Source organism: Procambarus clarkii, chromosome 79 (assembly GCF_040958095.1).
Source record: "Procambarus clarkii isolate CNS0578487 chromosome 79, FALCON_Pclarkii_2.0, whole genome shotgun sequence".
NCBI lineage: Eukaryota > Metazoa > Arthropoda > Malacostraca > Decapoda > Cambaridae > Procambarus > Procambarus clarkii.
The window spans coordinates 9,185,602-9,203,089 of record NC_091228.1 but is presented as its reverse complement, the minus strand read 5'-3'; the positions used below and the strand labels follow the sequence as shown (position 1 = coordinate 9,203,089).

General features: G+C 43.6%; 1 protein-coding gene across 1 annotated transcript in view; it reads right to left on the bottom strand.

Moving 5' to 3' along the window:
- LOC138357652 (trichohyalin-like) overlaps positions 1-17,488 on the bottom strand; it is a 139,894-nt gene continuing 122,406 nt past the window's right edge. Inside the window, exons 2-9 of the mRNA XM_069314657.1 lie at positions 5,602-6,432; positions 5,379-5,555; positions 4,623-5,230; positions 4,570-4,582; positions 3,892-4,528; positions 3,837-3,844; positions 2,991-3,790; positions 1-1,204 (exon numbers count right to left, since the gene is read on the bottom strand). Coding sequence (XP_069170758.1) covers positions 1-1,204; positions 2,991-3,790; positions 3,837-3,844; positions 3,892-4,528; positions 4,570-4,582; positions 4,623-5,230; positions 5,379-5,555; positions 5,602-6,432 — 4,278 coding nt within the window. The remainder of the gene's footprint in view (positions 1,205-2,990; positions 3,791-3,836; positions 3,845-3,891; positions 4,529-4,569; positions 4,583-4,622; positions 5,231-5,378; positions 5,556-5,601; positions 6,433-17,488) is intronic.

Genomic DNA, 17,488 nt, shown 5'->3' with positions numbered 1-17,488 from the left:
TTAACGGAGCGCGACGACGACACGTCCGTCCCCTCCCCCGCGAACTATGGACTTCTGGTGGGTATTGGGGGGGTACCCGGGGTTCTGGCGGTACTCGAGGTTCTGGCGGTACTCGAGGTTCTGGCGGTACTCGGGGTTCTGGCGGTACTCGGGGTTTTGGCGGTACTCGGGGTTCTGGCGGTACTCGGGGTTCTGGCGGTACTCGGGGTTCTGGCGATACTCGGGGTTCTGGCGGTACTCGGGGTTCTGGCGGTACTCGGGGTTCTGGCGATACTCGGGGTTCTGGCGGTAATCGGGGTTCTGGCGGTACTCGGGGTTCTGGCGGTACTCGGGGTTCTGGCAGTACTCGGGGTACTGGCGATACTCGGGGTTCTGGCGATACTCGGGGTTCTGGCGGTACTCGGGGTTCTGGCGATACTCGGGGTTCTGGCGATACTCGGGGTTCTGGCGATACTCGGGGTTCTGGCGATACTCGGGGTTCTGGCGATACTCGGGGTTCTGGCGGTACTCGGGGTTCTGGCGGTACTCGGGGTTCTGGCGATACTCGGGGTTCTGGCGGTACTCGGGGTTCTGGCGGTACTCGGGGTTCTGGCGGTACTCGGGGTTTTGGCGATACTCGGGGTTCTGGCGGTACTCGGGGCTCTGGCGGTACTCGGGGCTCTGGCGGTACTCGGGGTTCTGGCGATACTCGGGGTTCTGGCGATACTCGGGGTTCTGGTGGTAATCGGGGTTCTGGCGGTAATCGGGGTTCTGGCGGTACTCGGGGTTCTGGCGGTACTCGGGGTTCTGGCGATACTCGGGGTTCTGGCGGTACTCGGGGTTCTGGCGATACTCGGGGTTCTGGCGATACTCGGGGTTCTGGCGATACTCGGGGTTCTGGCGGTACTCGGGGTTCTGGCGGTACTCGGGGTTCTGGCGGTACTCGGGGTTCTGGCGATACTCGGGGTTCTGGCGGTACTCGGGGTTCTGGCGGTACTCGGGGTTCTGGCGATACTCGGGGTTCTGGCGATACTCGGGGTTCTGGCGGTACCCGGGGTTCTGGCGGTACTCGGGGTTCTTGCGATACTCGGGGTTCTGGCGGTACTCGGGGTTCTGGCGATACTCGGGGTTCTGGCGGTACTCGGGGTTCTGGCGGTACTTGGGGTTCTGGCGGTACTCGGGGTTCTGGCGATACTTGTTGGAAATTTCCAACACTAATACAATACTGTTGTATTATTATTAACTATTACTAAAATCTACTAATTACTGTAGTAACTAAAATTAACTAACAGTAGTGTTCACATGAACTAATAATTGTGTCTGTACAATAATGCCGGAATTCTTACGTAAACAAGCTCCAGTATTGCGTCAGATTCTACCCAGTTAAACACATTTATATCCAGTGTGTTAGAGAATTGAATGTGATTCTCTAAAAACATCAGTATTCCGTGTGACAATTATTTACAGATAACATAACTCCCAAATAATGCCAAATCGAGAGTTTTCAGTTACAACTGTTATCAAGTAATAAATTTACCGTCACGCGTGAATGCCATGGAGAAAACTAAAATCATCTCCATTTCTCGTTTACCACCGTAAGACGAGAAAGTAATAATATTTAGCTCCCTAGAATTACAACCCAGTCTTTATCAAAGCATTTTAGCAACAACTGCGCGAAGTAATATTATTCGGGATAAATAATTTCTGTGGCGAATGCGGGACTGGAGGGGAGAGAGAGACGCCATTGTGTGGTGGACTGCAGCTCGTGGAGAAGTCGCCAGTGTGCGGCGTGAAGACTTGTTGCGGAATTGAGCAACTTGTTTTGGTGTCAGAGTCTAGGACACGTTACGGTGAAGTTGTCAGCAAGATTTAACCTGATACTCATCACAGAACTAGTTAATTTGTTCTACGTGATCCGTTGTGACCGGCCAAATAAGCGCGTCGACATCCAAGCAGAGCAAGCTACCACGTGTTCGCCATTGTGACGCTAGAGCTTGGGACGCGGTTTCGGCAAGCCTCAACTTATTCAGTACTCTTTAGCTAAGTATATATAACTCCCATTTGATGCATCATTAGAGATTGTATATGGCAGGGTAGCTTGTCGTTACATCGAGCAACTTAAACAAAACCCATGTTAGTATTCTAAATTAATTTATTTCCATTTTCTTGAATATAGATATTTAGTAGCCTAGTACATTGCTACGTAATATCCCTTAAATTACAGCTCGCGTGTGAGGAATCCACGAGCTGTTACTTTACCCGTGTTATTCATCTCCCAGTGTTCTACGAGGAATTCTGGAGATCCCGAGGATGATTCGTAACTGATGTCTTCGAAAACGTCTTCAAGCTAAGACTTTTCATATTTCTTTAATTATTCAAATTATCAGTATTTTAGTTATCATTTATGGAATGCTGTACGCTGGAGATAATACGTGTTTATTATAATTATTAATTTCTGATGTTAATGATCTATATCTTTATTGGTGATAAATTTTCTATTGATTCTTTATTTGGTCATAAGATTAGGTTATTACACAATGAACTGGTGCACGAACCACACTAGTTCCTAGACATATATGAAGTTCTAGCAATAACCCCCCAATGTAGGTGTTTGAGGCTTTGATTGAAGTAAATTATTTATACAGCCCATTAATTACTCAAGTGATTATATTTCCTAATATTTATCCATAGACACTGGTCCGTCTAGGAATTTCCAATCATCACTTTTTATTAGTTTCCCTCTTTACTATAAAAGCGGGTTGTCCATAGTAATTGATTTCATTACTTTAACAATTAAATAAATATAGTCAAGCCCCAAATGTCCCACAATACTCGGGTTCTGGCGATACTCGGGGTTCTGGCGGTACTCGGGGTTCTGGCGGTACTCGGGGTTCTGGCGGTACTCGGGGTTCTGGCGGTACTCGGGGTTCTGGCGGTACTCGGGGTTCTGGCGGTAATCGGGGTTCTGGCGGTACTCGGGGTTCTAGCGGTACTCGGGGTTCTGGCAGTACTCGGGGTACTGGCGATACTCGGGGTTCTGGCGATACTCGGGGTTCTGGCGGTAATCGGGGTTCTGGCGGTACTCGGGGTTCTGGCGGTACTCGGGGTTCTGGCGGTACTCGGGGTACTGGCGATACTCGGGGTTCTGGCGATACTCGGGGTTCTGGCGGTAATCGGGGTTCTGGCGGTACTCGGGGTTCTGGCGGTACTCGGGGTTCTGGCGGTACTCGGGGTTCTGGCGATACTCGGGGTTCTGGCGGTACTCGGGGTTCTGGCGGTACTCGGGATTCTGGCGATACTCGGGGTTCTGGCGGTAATCGGGGTTCTGGCGGTACTCGGGGTTCTGGCGGTACTCGGGGTACTGGCGATACTCGGGGTTCTGGCGGTACTCGGGGTTCTGGCGATAATCGGGGTTCTGGCGATACTCGGGGATCTGGCGGTACTCGGGGTTCTGGCGGTACTCGGGGTTCTGGCGGTACTCGGGGTTCTGGCGGTACTCGGGGTTCTGGCGATACTCGGGGATCTGGCGATACTCGGGGTTCTGGCGGTACTCGGGGTTCTGGCGGTACTCGGGGTTCTGGCGGTACTCGGGGTTCTGGCGGTGGCGGTACTCGAGGTTCTGGCGGTACTCAGGGTTCTGGCGATACTCGGGGTTCTGGCGGTGGCGGTACTCGGGGTTCTGGCGGTACTCGGGGTTCTGGCGGTACTCGGGGTTCTGGCGGTACTCGGGGTTCTGGCGGTGGCGGTACTCGAGGTTCTGGCGGTATTCAGGGTTCTGGCGATACTCGGGGTTCTGGCGGTACTCGGGGTTCTGGCGGTACTCGGGGTTCTGGCGGTAATCGGGGTTCTGGCGGTACTCGGGGTTCTGGCGGTGGCGGTACTCGAGGTTTTGGCGGTACTCAGGGTTCTAGCGATACTCGGGGTTGTGGCGGTACTCGGGGTTCTGGCGATACTCGGGGTTCTGGCGGTACTCGGGGTTCCGGCGGTACTCGGGGTTCTGGCGGTACTCGGGGTTCTGGCGGTACTCGGGGTTCTGGCGGTACTCGGGGTTCTGGCGGTACTCGGGGTTCTGGCGGTACTCGGGGTTCTGGCGGTGGCGGTACTCGAGGTTCTGGCGGTACTCAGGGTTCTGGCGATACTCGGGATTCTGGCGGTGGCGGTACTCGGGGTTCTGGCGATACTCGGGGTTCTGGCGGTACTCAGGGTTCTGGCGATACTCGGGGTTCTGGCGGTACTTAGGGTTCTGGCGATACTCGGGGTTCTGGCGGTACTCGGGGTTCTGGCGATACTCGGGGTTCTGGCGGTACTCGAGGTTCTGGTGATACTCGGGGTTCTGGCGGTACTCGGCGTTCTGGCGGTACTCGGGGTTCTGGCGGTACTTGGGGTTCTGGCGGTACTCGGGGTTCTGGCGGTACTCAGGGTTCTGGCGATACTCGGGGTTCTGGCGGTACTCGGGGTTCTGGCGGTACTCAGGGTTCTGGCAGTACTCGGGGTTCTGGCGGTACTCGGGGTTCTGGCGATACTCGGGGTTCTGGCGGTACTCGGGGTTCTGGCGGTATTCGGGGTTCTGGCGGTACTCAGGGTTCTGGCGATACTCGGGGTTCTAGCGGTGGCGGTACTCGGGGTTCTAGCGGTGGTGGTACTCGGGGTTCTGGCGGTACTCGGGGTTCTGGCGGTACTCGGGGTTCTGGCGATACTCGGGGTTCTGGCGGTACTCGGGGTTCTGGCGGTACTCGGGGTTCTGGCGGTACTCAGGGTTCTGGCGATACTCAGGGCTCTGGCGGTACTCGGGGTTCTGGCGGTACTCGGGGCTCTGGCGGTTCTCGGGGTTCTGGCGGTACTCAGGGTTCTGGCGATATTCGGGGTTCTGGCGGTGGCGGTACTCGGGGTTCTGGCGGTACTCGGGGCTCTGGCGGTACTCGGGGTTCTGACGGTGGCGGCACTCGGGGTTCTGGCGGTGGCGGTACTCGGAGTTCTGGCGGTACTCGGAGTTCTGGCGGTACTCGGGGTTCTGGCGGTATTCGGGGTTCTGGCGGTACTCGGGGTTCTGGCGATACTCGGGTTTCTGGCGATACTCGGGGTTCTGGCGGTGGCGGCACTCGGGGTTCTGGCGGTGGCGGCACTCGGGGTTCTGGCGGTGGCGGTACTCGGGGTACTGGCTGTGGTGGTACTCGGGGTTCTGGTGGTTGTGGTACTGAGGGTTCTGGTGGTGGTGGTACTGAGGGTACTGGTGGTGGTGGTACTCAAGGTTCTGGTGGTTGTGGTACTCAGGGTACTTGTGCTGGTACTGAGGGTACTGGTGGTGGTACTGAGGGTACTGGTGGTGGTGGTACTCAAGGTTCTGGTGGTGGTGGTACTCAGGGTACTGGTGCTGGTACTGTGGGTACTGGTGGTGGTACTGATGGTACGGGGTTCTGGCGATACTCGGGGTTCTGGCGGTACTCGGGGTTCTGGCGATACTCGGGGTTCTGGCGGTACTCGGGGTTCTGGCGGTACTCGTGGTTCTGGCGGTATTCGGGGTTCTGGCGATACTCGGGGTTCTTGCGGTACTCGGGGTTCTGGCGGTACTCGGGGTTCTGGTGGTACTCGGGGTTCTGGTGGTACTCGGGGTTCTGGCGATACTCGGGGTTCTGGCGGTTCCTCGGGGTTCTGGCGATACTCGGGGTTCTGGCGGTATTCGGGGTTCTGGCGGTACTTAGGGTTCTGGCGATACTCGGGGTTCTGGCGGTGGCGGTACACGGGGTTCTGGCGGTGGCGGTACTCGGGGTTCTGGCGGTACTCGGGGTTCTGGCGGTACTCGGGGTTCTGGCGGTACTCGGGGTTCTGGCGATACTCAGGGCTCTGGCGGTACTCGGGGTTCTGGCGGTACTCGGGGCTCTGGCGGTACTCGGGGTTCTGGCAGTACTCAGGGTTCTGGCGATACTCGGGGTACTGGCGGTGGCGGTACTCAGGGTTCTGGCGGTACTCTGGGCTCTGGCGGTACTCGGGGTTCTGAGGGTGGCGGCACTCGGGGTTCTGGCGGTGGCGGTACTCGGGGTTCTGGCAGTACTTAGGGTTCTGGCGATACTCGGGGTTCTGGCGGTGGCGGTTCTCGGGGTTCTGGTGGTACTCGGGGTTCTGGCGGTACTCGGGGCTATGGCGGTACTCGGTGTTCTGACGGTGGCGGCACTCGGGGTTCTGGCGGTGGCGGTACTCGGGGTTCTGGCGGTACTTAGGGTTCTGGAGATATTCGGGGTTCTGGCGGTGGCGGTACTCGGGGTTCTGGCGGTACTCGGGGTTCTGGCGGTACTCGGGGTTCTGGCGGTATTCGGGGTTCTGGCGATACTCGGGGTTCTGACGGTGACGGTACTCGGGGTTCTGGTGGTGACGGTACTCGGGGTTCTGGTGGTTGTGGTACTGAGGGTTCTGGTGGTGGTGGTACTGAGGGTACTGGTGGTGGTGGTACTCAAGGTTCTGGTGGTAGTGGTACTCAGGGTACTGGTGCTGGTACTGAGGGTACTGGTGGTGGTACTGAGGGTACTGGTGGTGGTACTGAGGGTACTGGTGGTGGTACTGGGAGACTGGTGGTGGTACTGGGAGACTGGTGGTGGTACTGGGAGACTGGTGGTGGTACTGAGGGTACTGGTGGTGGTACTGAGGGTACTGGTGGTGGTATTGAGGGTACTGGTGAGTAGTAGGGATGACACCCCACAGACGATTTTTTTTTTTGGGGGGGGGGGAAATATCGTGTCTGTGAGCCAGGGTTTTCAGGTAAATTTAGAATATCGTCTGTGTGAGCCATGGTTTTCAGGTTCCAATATCGTCTGTGTAAGCCATGGTTTTGAGGTCCAATATCCAGCGTGTGAGCCAGGGTTTTCAGGTAAATTTGTCAGTCACAGATTTTAGAAGTTGTTAAAGTTCTTATGATGAAAATAATTTCCGAGACTTAGAAGTTTGTTAAAGTTCTTATGGGAAAATTCAAATTCGTGTTTATGAGCCAGGGTTTTCAGGTAAATTTTGTCAGTCACAGATTTTAGAAGTTGTTAAAGTTCTTATAATGAAAATAATGTCATACGAGTTTGTTAAAGTTCTTATCATGAAATAATGTCATATGAGTTTTGTTAAAAGTTCTTATTTGTTTCTTACTTAGAAACTAGTATATTGCTATATATCTGATTCATTTCCCTGCCATCCCCCCTCCCTCACCTTTCCCTCCCCCTGCATCTCCCGCTCATATACCTCCCCCCCCCCCTCCCTCCCCCCCTTACCTCACAATCTCTCGCGTCACCTGTATTTACCTTACGCCGGCCAGCCAGACGCCGCACGCAGGTCACCTCTTATCTTATCTTATCTTCTCCATAATATCTGGACCGTCCCTCCACTCTCTCTCCTCTTCATATTATTCTCTCTTCCTATTTTTCTGACATCGTAATGTTTTATTCCTTTTTTCATTAACCAGTCAAGCATCTCAATGTAACCTTTATTACTGAAACTGCCTCTGAGACTATCTAAGCTGGCACCAGCTACCTTCCCCCCCCCCCCCCGGGCTATCTGCCCGAGGCAATCATCACCTGATTACCTGCCCTGACATCTACCAGTCATTGTCAGCGTTCGCCACCGTAATAATTTATATATATACATTAAGCATTAATAAAACATATTTATTTATTTATAATTTATTTAGTCATCTAATTCTTAGTTTACACAATTTATAATAAAAGAGTTTATTCCCAGTATTCACCAATCATTCTCGCTATTAATAAAACAGCCAAACGCTCACTCAGGGGCACACTATTGTTATTACGCTCATTCAGGGGCCCCCTCAGATCGCCTAAGGTCAAAGTCTTAGAGGCCTACACTTTCAGTCAACATTCAATCTTCATCCTGTTCACAAGGTTCCCCCAGCCTAGTCATATCATCATGTCAGTGTGTCCCCTGTGCCTGTCTCCTCTCAACAACGAAATCAGGCATGTGTGTCAAACACGATGTTTAACATGCCTAGGTGAAATGTACATCAACGCTCTTCAAGAATGCAGACTGTACTGTATAGCATGCAACGGATCTACACCGCCTGGACATTTTGACGTAACTTGTACCAGCTGTGGACAACTCTATTGTGCAAATCGTAAGTACCGCTTTTTCTCGCACATTCAATAAACTTTCAAAGAAAATATATATCTGAAACACACATACATACATACATACAGACAGTCAATTTATATATATTATTCTTATTTCAGTTCATGGGTCTACTTCCTGCCCGTACTGTCGTTGGTCCGTTAACCAGGAACCTCCCACCGAAGCCAGAAACGTCATTGAACCTCCACCCAAACGCCGTCGCATCATAAATAACCGTACGTTTTCACAATAATTTTCGTAATTTAAAAGTTAATAATTGTATATTTTAACAAGTGTATAAACAAGTAATATGTACTCATACAGAAAAATATTTCCATTACAGGAGTTCCTATTCGTGATCAAGAGAATCTCATACTTGGTGGAATCAACATCCCAGCTCGTAAGTAATATTATTATTTATCTGTACTTCAGTTTTTCCTCTTATTTAGACTTTTTGTTTTTCCTCTTAATAAATCCTCTTATTTAGACGATATTTTCCTCTTAAAGTTACAAACATTGTTTTCCTATTAAGGTTTTCAAATCCTCTTAATGTTTTCAAATTTGCTTTCCTCTTAACGTTTATTCATTGTCAATATTATATTACAGAATCGCCCCTGGATTCAACCCAACCCTCTGAGTGGAGCACGCCTGTACGCAGTCAGCACCAGCTTTCCCAGGAGCTAGAAGAAGATGCGCCAGACGGCAACCTGCAGGCGTCCTCAGATGAAGAAGAAGACAATCAACCCCCTGTTCATGACATATCAGATGAAGAAGTCAACGCTCCGGATTCCCCAGAGGTACTTAACTTAGATAACGTTTTTCCACGAGTGTTAGAAGTCATACACCATTTCGAAGGATCATTCTCGAGACATTCTTTCTCCATTCCCGGTCATTTAGACGCTGACCCCAGCATATATATAAATAGGTATAGGGAATTTTTTATAGAATATATAGACAATCAGTTCAGACAAATACAGGAAGAATTCCCTCCCTCATTTCACATTTACCCAGACGTAAGCCTAATTTTGCAAAAACTTAATCATGCAGACGATCAATATGAAATATTAGACGAAGTATTTTCAATTAGAGGCGAAACTCAGACTGTTACACAGGAAGAGGTTGAAGTTCTCGTAAATTCATGGGTTGACGAAATGTCTGCTAAAATTGACGAATGCCTCAAAAATGTCCAATCCTCAAGTGTAGGAATTCATTCCATGTCTGGCTTTGCCATTAATTTTTCATATATTCGCCACCCTATGCGCCTTGGATCATATATACCATATCCTGCAAAATTAAGGGGGTAAAGAATCAGTATTTAATCCTGAAAGTGAAGGAGATGAGTGTTTGTTACAGTGCATTGCGGCGTATAAAAACTTAGCATTGGGCAGGACCATGGATAACGTTAGACGTCATTACAAAAACCTTCGATGGTGTAGAAGATTCGTAGTATGGGCAGATGAAATCAGATTTCCCGTATCATTTGATAATCTTAAGAAAATAGTGAAGCTTAACAAAATTTCTATTTATATTTATACAGTAACTCATGAAAGTAACAGATACTATCTTAGTTTAGCTAGGAAAAGCCAGGAAAAGTATGCCGATAAAGTCCCTTTGTTGTTATTAGAAGGCAAGCATCTCTGTCTGATCAAGGATTTTGATAAATTTGTAAAGAGTATTAACCATAACCACGGTAGAATTCCTGACACTCATAAATTCTGCAAAATTTGCCTTTTGCATGCTCCCTTAGATGAAATTCAGGCTCACGAAGAGTCGTGCACTGTATCCCAAGTATTTTCGTTCTATAATCCTAATGATAAAATAATTTTTAAAAATTACTGTAGGACCTATAGCCCCACTCACACCGCTTTTACGATTTTGAAAGTCGTTTAGACCGTCAAAATCCTAGAGGCATGGTGGAATGTAAGCATAAAGCAATTGCTTATGCCTACATGATTTTAGACAGGGAATTCAATGTCGTAGAAACGTATTCATACGTAGGTCCAGACGCGGTTAATCATTTTATTACAAAGCTAGAAGCCTCATGGAAAGCTATTCATGCTCAGCTCCCCAATTTCCCTAAGAACTTGTCTAGAGAACAGGAAAGAATGTTTCAAAGACAAAATGCGTGTCAATTGTGTCATCAAACTTTCAAGAATAAGAAAGATAAACATAGACATCATAATCATGCTATTCAGGAAAATAATTACTTAGGTGCTTGTTGTGCTCGTTGCAATTTACAATGTAAAAATGCTCGTAGATACTTGACCACATTTTCCCATAATGCTGCCTATGATCTTGGAATTATACTTAAAGAACTGCCCAAAAATCCTCACCGCGATGTAGAAATTCTAACCAAGGAAGGATTGAAATTTATGCAAGTCATCATAGGTGAACTTAAATTCCTAGATAGCCTAGCTCTCCTTAATGGGTCATTAAGAACCTTAGCAAAAGAGCACGTTACCAGTAAGAAACCCACCAAGTATACTGAACACGTACTAAATGGCGTATCTGATGAAGCTAAAGCTCTGTTAATTAAAGGTAAACAAAGCCTATGTTATGATTATATTTCTTCCATGGACGTGTTAGACGAACCTCAGCTCCCGTCGCGAGATACGTTTTACAATGTTTTACATGACGCTCCACTGTCTGAAGAAGATTATAACAATGCTCTTAAAGTATTTAATTTAGGGAACTGTACAAACATCAAGGATTACCTCATGTTATATTTAAAAGTTGATGTAGGAATGCTAGTTGATATATTTACACTTTGGCGAACATCACTGAAAGAAATTTATGAACTAGATATTGTTTTCTATGTATCACTTCCTAATTACGCTTGGGACGCGTTCTTATTTAAATCAAAAGTTGTACTTGACTATGTGTATGATCAGAATGTATATGATTTGTTGAGAAGGAATCTTAGAGGGGGGTTCACATCTTCCATAAGACAATTTACTCAGGATGTTAACGAGCACACTACATCTAACCCTAGCTCTGATGACGATACTCACATTTTGTACCTCGACTTCAACAGCCTATATGCAGCGTGCATGGCTGAGGTACTTCCCCAGGGAGGGATTAGACAATTAACTGACATTGAGCGGGATACCTTATTAGGGCAAGGGTTACAACATATCCCCTGTGATCAAGACAAAGGTTATTGGATTTTATGCGATACAAAACATGTATCTCCCGAGGTAGCTAGGTATACTGATGATCTGCCCCTTGTACTGTCTCATACTAATATAACTGAGGAGTTTTTGTCAGAGTACAGTAAGAAAACCCTTAACGATGAAAAACGTAAACTCCCACCTAAAAATACTAAGTTAATTGCATCCCACTTGCCCCAAAACAACTACTTAGTAAGCCTTGATTTCCTGCAATTGCTATTAAAACTTGGACTAGAAGTTGAACGAGTAAAAACAATCTATGAATTTAAACAGGCTCCCTATTTAAAAGATTTTATTTCAACCAACATTCGAGAACGAGCCAATACCACCTGTAAAGTTAAAGAAAAAGTCTTTAAACTCATAAGTAATAGTCTGTAGGGGAAATCAATGACAAATATATCTCGATATGCTAATACTCACCATCTAGTAACGACAAAACATTCATTCTTAACTCATGCAAGAAACCCTTTGTATAAACGAGCTGTCTCTTTAGGTCCAGATAGGGTTCTCTGTACAGTAATGAAAGACATCCTTAAAGTTACCACTCCTTCTTACATGGGATATCAGATCTTGCAGATAGCCAAGAGGCGTTTATACGAGTTCTGGTATAATGTAGTTAAAGCCCATTATGGGGAGAGAGCTAGACTAATTTATACGGATACAGACTCATTCATATTTACTCTGACCTGTAAAGATGCTTTCCAAGAAATGACAAAAGCTCCTCTAGTAGATTATATGGATTTCAGTAATTTCGACAAAGATCATCCCATGTATTCAGCTACTCGCAAAGGTGAACTAGGACTCCTCAAGTCAGAAGTAAAGCAGAAAATTATAACTGAATTAATTGCACTCAAGCCTAAAACTTACTCTCTCCTAACCCTTGATAAAGAACATTTATGTAAATGTAAAGGGATTCCTTATCACCAACAAAAGAAAATAACACATGCATCTTTTCAGAACACATTAGAGACAAATACAACTTTTAATTTTGTATCCCGATCCATTCGTAATGTTAATGGACAGATATGCACGTGTAAAACAACTAAGCGCGGTCTGTCAGCTTTTGATGACAAGAGGTACCTCATTAGTCCCACAGAGTCATTAGCTTACGGTCACCCAGACATTCCAGAGCGTGAGGTACAGGAAGAGGTACAGGTACAGGAAGGGGTGCAGGTAGAGGAAGAGGTGCAGGTAGAGGAAGAGATGCAGGTAGAGGAAGAGATGCAGGTAGAGGATCCAGTAATTGTAGATAATCCCCAACCAAGACGTCAATTGTTCCCCATTTTTAATCTTTGGGAAAAGCGGGATAGAGTCGCTCAGCAATTATTCCCCAACAACAACTAAGTCTATGTTACTGTATTGTCTATGTATTATAGTCAATAGTCAATATTATAGTCAATAGTCAAATTAACAAATTTTGGTACTGTACTGGCTATGATTTGTTACTGTAATTGATATGAAATGACTATATTCAAATGTCTATAATATTGTATTGGCTATGATTTTCTTACTGTATTGGATATGATCAAATGGCTATGTTATGACTATAATTTATTTTGTTACTGTATTGGCTATGATTTGTTACTGTATTTGATATGAAAATGACTATGATTTAAATGTCTATGATATTTTTGATATTGTATATTCTATGATTTTATTACTGTATTGGATATGTTATGACTATGATTTTATTTGCTATGATATTTTGATATTGTATATTCTATGATTTTATTACTGTATTGGATATGTTATGGCTATGATTTTATTTGCTATGATATTTTGATATTGTATATTCTATGATTTTATTACTGTATTGGATATGTTATGACTATAATTTTATTGGATATGTTTAAAATAAAAACTAGAATGTAGATTTCGTTTAAATACTCCTTTCATTATATATTTGTAGTTAGTCTATTGAATCCTAGCAACATGGAAGGGCAGAAAAAAGTTATTACTGAAACCCAGTTGAATATATTTAGTGAACCGTCAAGAATTATTATTGCTGGAATTTCAAATGGTGGGAAGAGCTATTTATGTGCTAAAATGATAGAGAAATATCAGCAGAACTTTGCAAAAATAATTATCTGTGGAAGCGGGTATAAAGAGTTGAGAACTAATCCACTCATTAAACATAAGATATCTTTTTACTCTGAAATTCTAAACCCTTTAGACGATCGTGATCCAGAGGACACATCTCATATATTAGTTGTTTATGATGACTTGTATGTTGAATCTACAAACTCTAAAATAGTAAGTGATATATTTACTAAGGGACGGCATGAGAACATCTCTGTTATTTTTATAACCCAAAATATATTTTTCAGTGGGAAATTTTCTAGATCTATAAGTTTAAATGCATCTCATTTTATTCTGCTTAAATCAAGAGACATGTCCCAGATAGAAACATTAGGCAGACAAATATTCGGAAAACAAGATGCTAAGAAATGTTTAGATATATATAAGAAAGTGATTTCTCGACAGTATGGGTATTTACTTGTTGACTTGGGCGTTAAAACACCTGAATCCATAATATTTAGGGGAAATATTGTAAATGAGCCCCCATATGAATTAGTGTATCAATGGTGAACATTACACAAACTCTTAATAAGATATACAATGACCCCAAGTCCATAGGTAGGTTTGGTGGTGTTTTAAAATTGTATAAGGCTGCAAAGAAAACAATCCCTGAATTAACTATAAAAGATGTGAAAGACTATTTAAAAACGTCTAATGCATATACCTTACATCTATTAACAAAACGTAAATTTAAACGAAGACGTATCTTAGCACCTAGACCTAAAGCTTTCTTTACCAGTGACTTGGCTGATATGACATTGTTAGCTAAGCATAACAATGATATTAAATATTTATTAGTTTGTGTTGATATATTTTCAAGGTTTGCACATGTAGTTCCACTATCCACTAAATAAGGTCAGAGTGTAAGTGAAGCCATGAAAGCTATTCTGGATTTACCTTCATCAAAAGGTGTAAGGAAGCTTAACACTGATAAGGGCGGTGAATTCTATAATAAATATATGAAACGATTGTTAGACAGTAAAAACTGTAAACTGTAAAAAACTGTTAGACAGAACTGTACAGTGTATTTTTTCCGGAAACTAAAGCCAGCATTGCAGAGAGATTTATAAGAACATTGAAAACTAAGATATATAAATATTTAACGGCTTATAACACCTTAATCTATATAAATGTTTTACCTGATATGGTTAAAAGTATAATAGAACACCACATAGAGGATTAAAGGGGAAAATACCTATTGATGTACATGCTTTATCTTCGCCTCAAGACGTGACTAGGCAGTTTAAGCTCATGTATAAAGGAGAGCAGCAGACTAAGCCACGCATCAGTAATCATCTGTCTGTGGGAGATACAGTACGGCTTGCCTTATCTAATCGTATTTCAAAGTTCAAAAGAGGTTTTCATCAACAGAACACTAAGGAAATATTTACTATTGCTCAAATTGATACTAAACAACCTGTGCCTTTATATTATCTAAAGGACTTAAATAATAGACTTATAGAAGGTGGATTTTATAGAGAGGAGTTGACTCCCACCTACTTGTCAGATACATTTGAAATTGAGAGAATTATAAGTAAACGTAAAGTTGGTAATACTACTTTATATAAAGTTAGATACGTCGGTTACGACAGTTGATTTGATAAGTGGGTGAATTCAGATGACGTGAAGAAACTATGAAGAAGCAGCCCTTAGTTAGCAAGTATCGTGGATTTATTGAACTATTAGCTAGATTAGGTTATAATTCTAGGAAAAAGTTAATTAAGACTCTTAAAAAGGAACATATACTTTGCCTATCTGAAATATTTAATAATTTCTTAAAAAATAAAATTGAAGTTGGGAAGCCTATTTTAAAGAGACTTTCTAAATATAGAGCTCTACTCCATACATTAGCCTGTAAGAAGAAGGCTATTTCACTCAAGAAAGACATATTAACAAGTAAAAGAGGAGGTAATTTATTGGGCATTTTACTTCCCATAGCTATAAATTTTATTTCAAGGCTATTTAATAAGGAATAATGAAAGAATTCTATCTTGTACCGCGAAAAGCTATTGATCAACAGAAACCTACGGCAGTAAGTGTTGAGAAGCCTACGACGACAGTGAGAACAAATCCTGTTATACAACACTTGATAGACTTAAGATTAAAGCTTAAGGATTATGATTTTGCTGTCTCCTTGTTAAATTATTTTAATACAACTGGACTTGTAAAGTGGGATGAGGAAGGGAACATTACATCACCAGTTACTGGGATCAATTATGTTGATGACGTTATAGGCAGAATGTGCACTTCGAAGTTGTTGTTCCCAGAAGATAAATTGCCCATAGCCAAGTTGTTTTTTTCTTTGACCTCTACACCTAAGAATTTATTTAGAAATGTAGATGCGAAAAATCAAGTGTTTTCTCCTCTGAGTTTGAAGAGGAAGATCAAGGCTGCAGATGAAGGAGAGTCTACCTGGATACCATATTAAGGTGAGTTTCTGTTTATTTTTATCATTTACTATTAGTCTACAGGATGGATAGTTACGTTATATATGCAGCGAGTAACTCTGATACTGATGTATTTAAAAACAATGGTCCCAATGCTTTTGAAAATAGATTACATAATCAGCTGCCTTTAGACCCGAATAAAGCTTATGAAGTGTGCCTGAAGAATATATTCCTGCCTCCATCTTATTTCGCTGTTAAGAGGAATGACCCGGAAAGTTTTATTTCAGTCCAACTTCTAGTGTCTAATAAAAATTTATCTGATTTGAGTACGGTGAATACATCTTTCACTTTAAAGTCGGATATTTTAGCCAGTGATAATTGCATAGAGCTAACGACTATTTTAAATAGAGAAATTTCAACTATATTTTCAAAAGGTTCACTGAGTTTTATAGGATCCGTACTTCCGTGCGGATATAGGATATATATATATAGGATATATATATAGGATCCGTGCCTGAAGAATATATTCCTGCCTCCATCTTATTTCGCTGTTAAGAGGAATGACCCGGAAAGTTTTATTTCAGTCCAACTTCTAGTGTCTAATAAAAATTTATCTGATTTGAGTACGGTGAATACATCTTTCACTTTAAAGTCGGATATTTTAGCCAGTGATAATTGCATAGAGCCAACGACTATTTTAAATAGAGAAATTTCAACTATATTTTCAAAAGGTTCACTGAGTTTTATAGGACCCGTACTTAATTATAATTTCCCAGACCATGGGGGCATTTATATGAAATATGATTCGAGTATTAATCGAATTAAGTTTAATGCAGCATTTAGTGAGAAGTTGTTAAAATTATTTATTACAAAGGATGGAAAATTAGTTGTTCGAATTTCTTTATCTTTCGGTCGAAATATATATAAAGTTATTGGAGCTGAAGTAGGTAAAGCCTATGATATTTTTATTATGAATAAACTACCTAATAACAGGTTAACTGTACAAGATACATGCTATTATCATCCTAGGCCGGGAGGCCGTATAGATTTCTTGTGTGTATATTGTGATAAGGTGCAGCCCACCATGTTTGGTAATCAGATTGTAAATATCTTGGATGTTGTTTCGTTTCAAAGTAATGTAACACACAGGAAATTATATAAACCTTTAAATACGACTAATATTGATGGCATTAGTATTAAATTAACAGATCAAGATGGGGAGCCTGTATATTTTGAAAAGGATGGATGAACGATTGCAGTATTACATATTAGACCTGTTGATATATAATGGTAAGAGTAGAGGGAGTTTATCATTCTCTCCTGGCACGTTTAAACATGAGGGTCGGGATTGTACAGCTGTCTGTTGACGAGGTAGGGCGATTTATCGCTCCTCGAGGGAAGAGAGGTGGAGCACTGGGCGATATTACTGTTTTTGATAGAAGACATTTAAGAGGAGGTGGAATATTAAGTTTCTTAACTGGTCTAGCTCGTAGAGCAACACCTTTCCTATTAAAAACTATTATGCCAGCAGCATTGACAATGGGACAGAATGTTTTGCAGGATATAAATGCAGGCCAAGGTACTTTGAAAGATTCAATTAGAAAACGTGGTATGGAAACATTGAAAAGTATAGGTCCTAAATTGATAGCAGGCGGTCGAATAACGAAAAGAAAATCGAAAAGACCTGCCTATATAAAGAAAATGGATAGATATAAAGACGCGTTTTCATAAAACAGTGCTAGTTGTATGCTAGACGCAGACATGATGAGTGTAAAT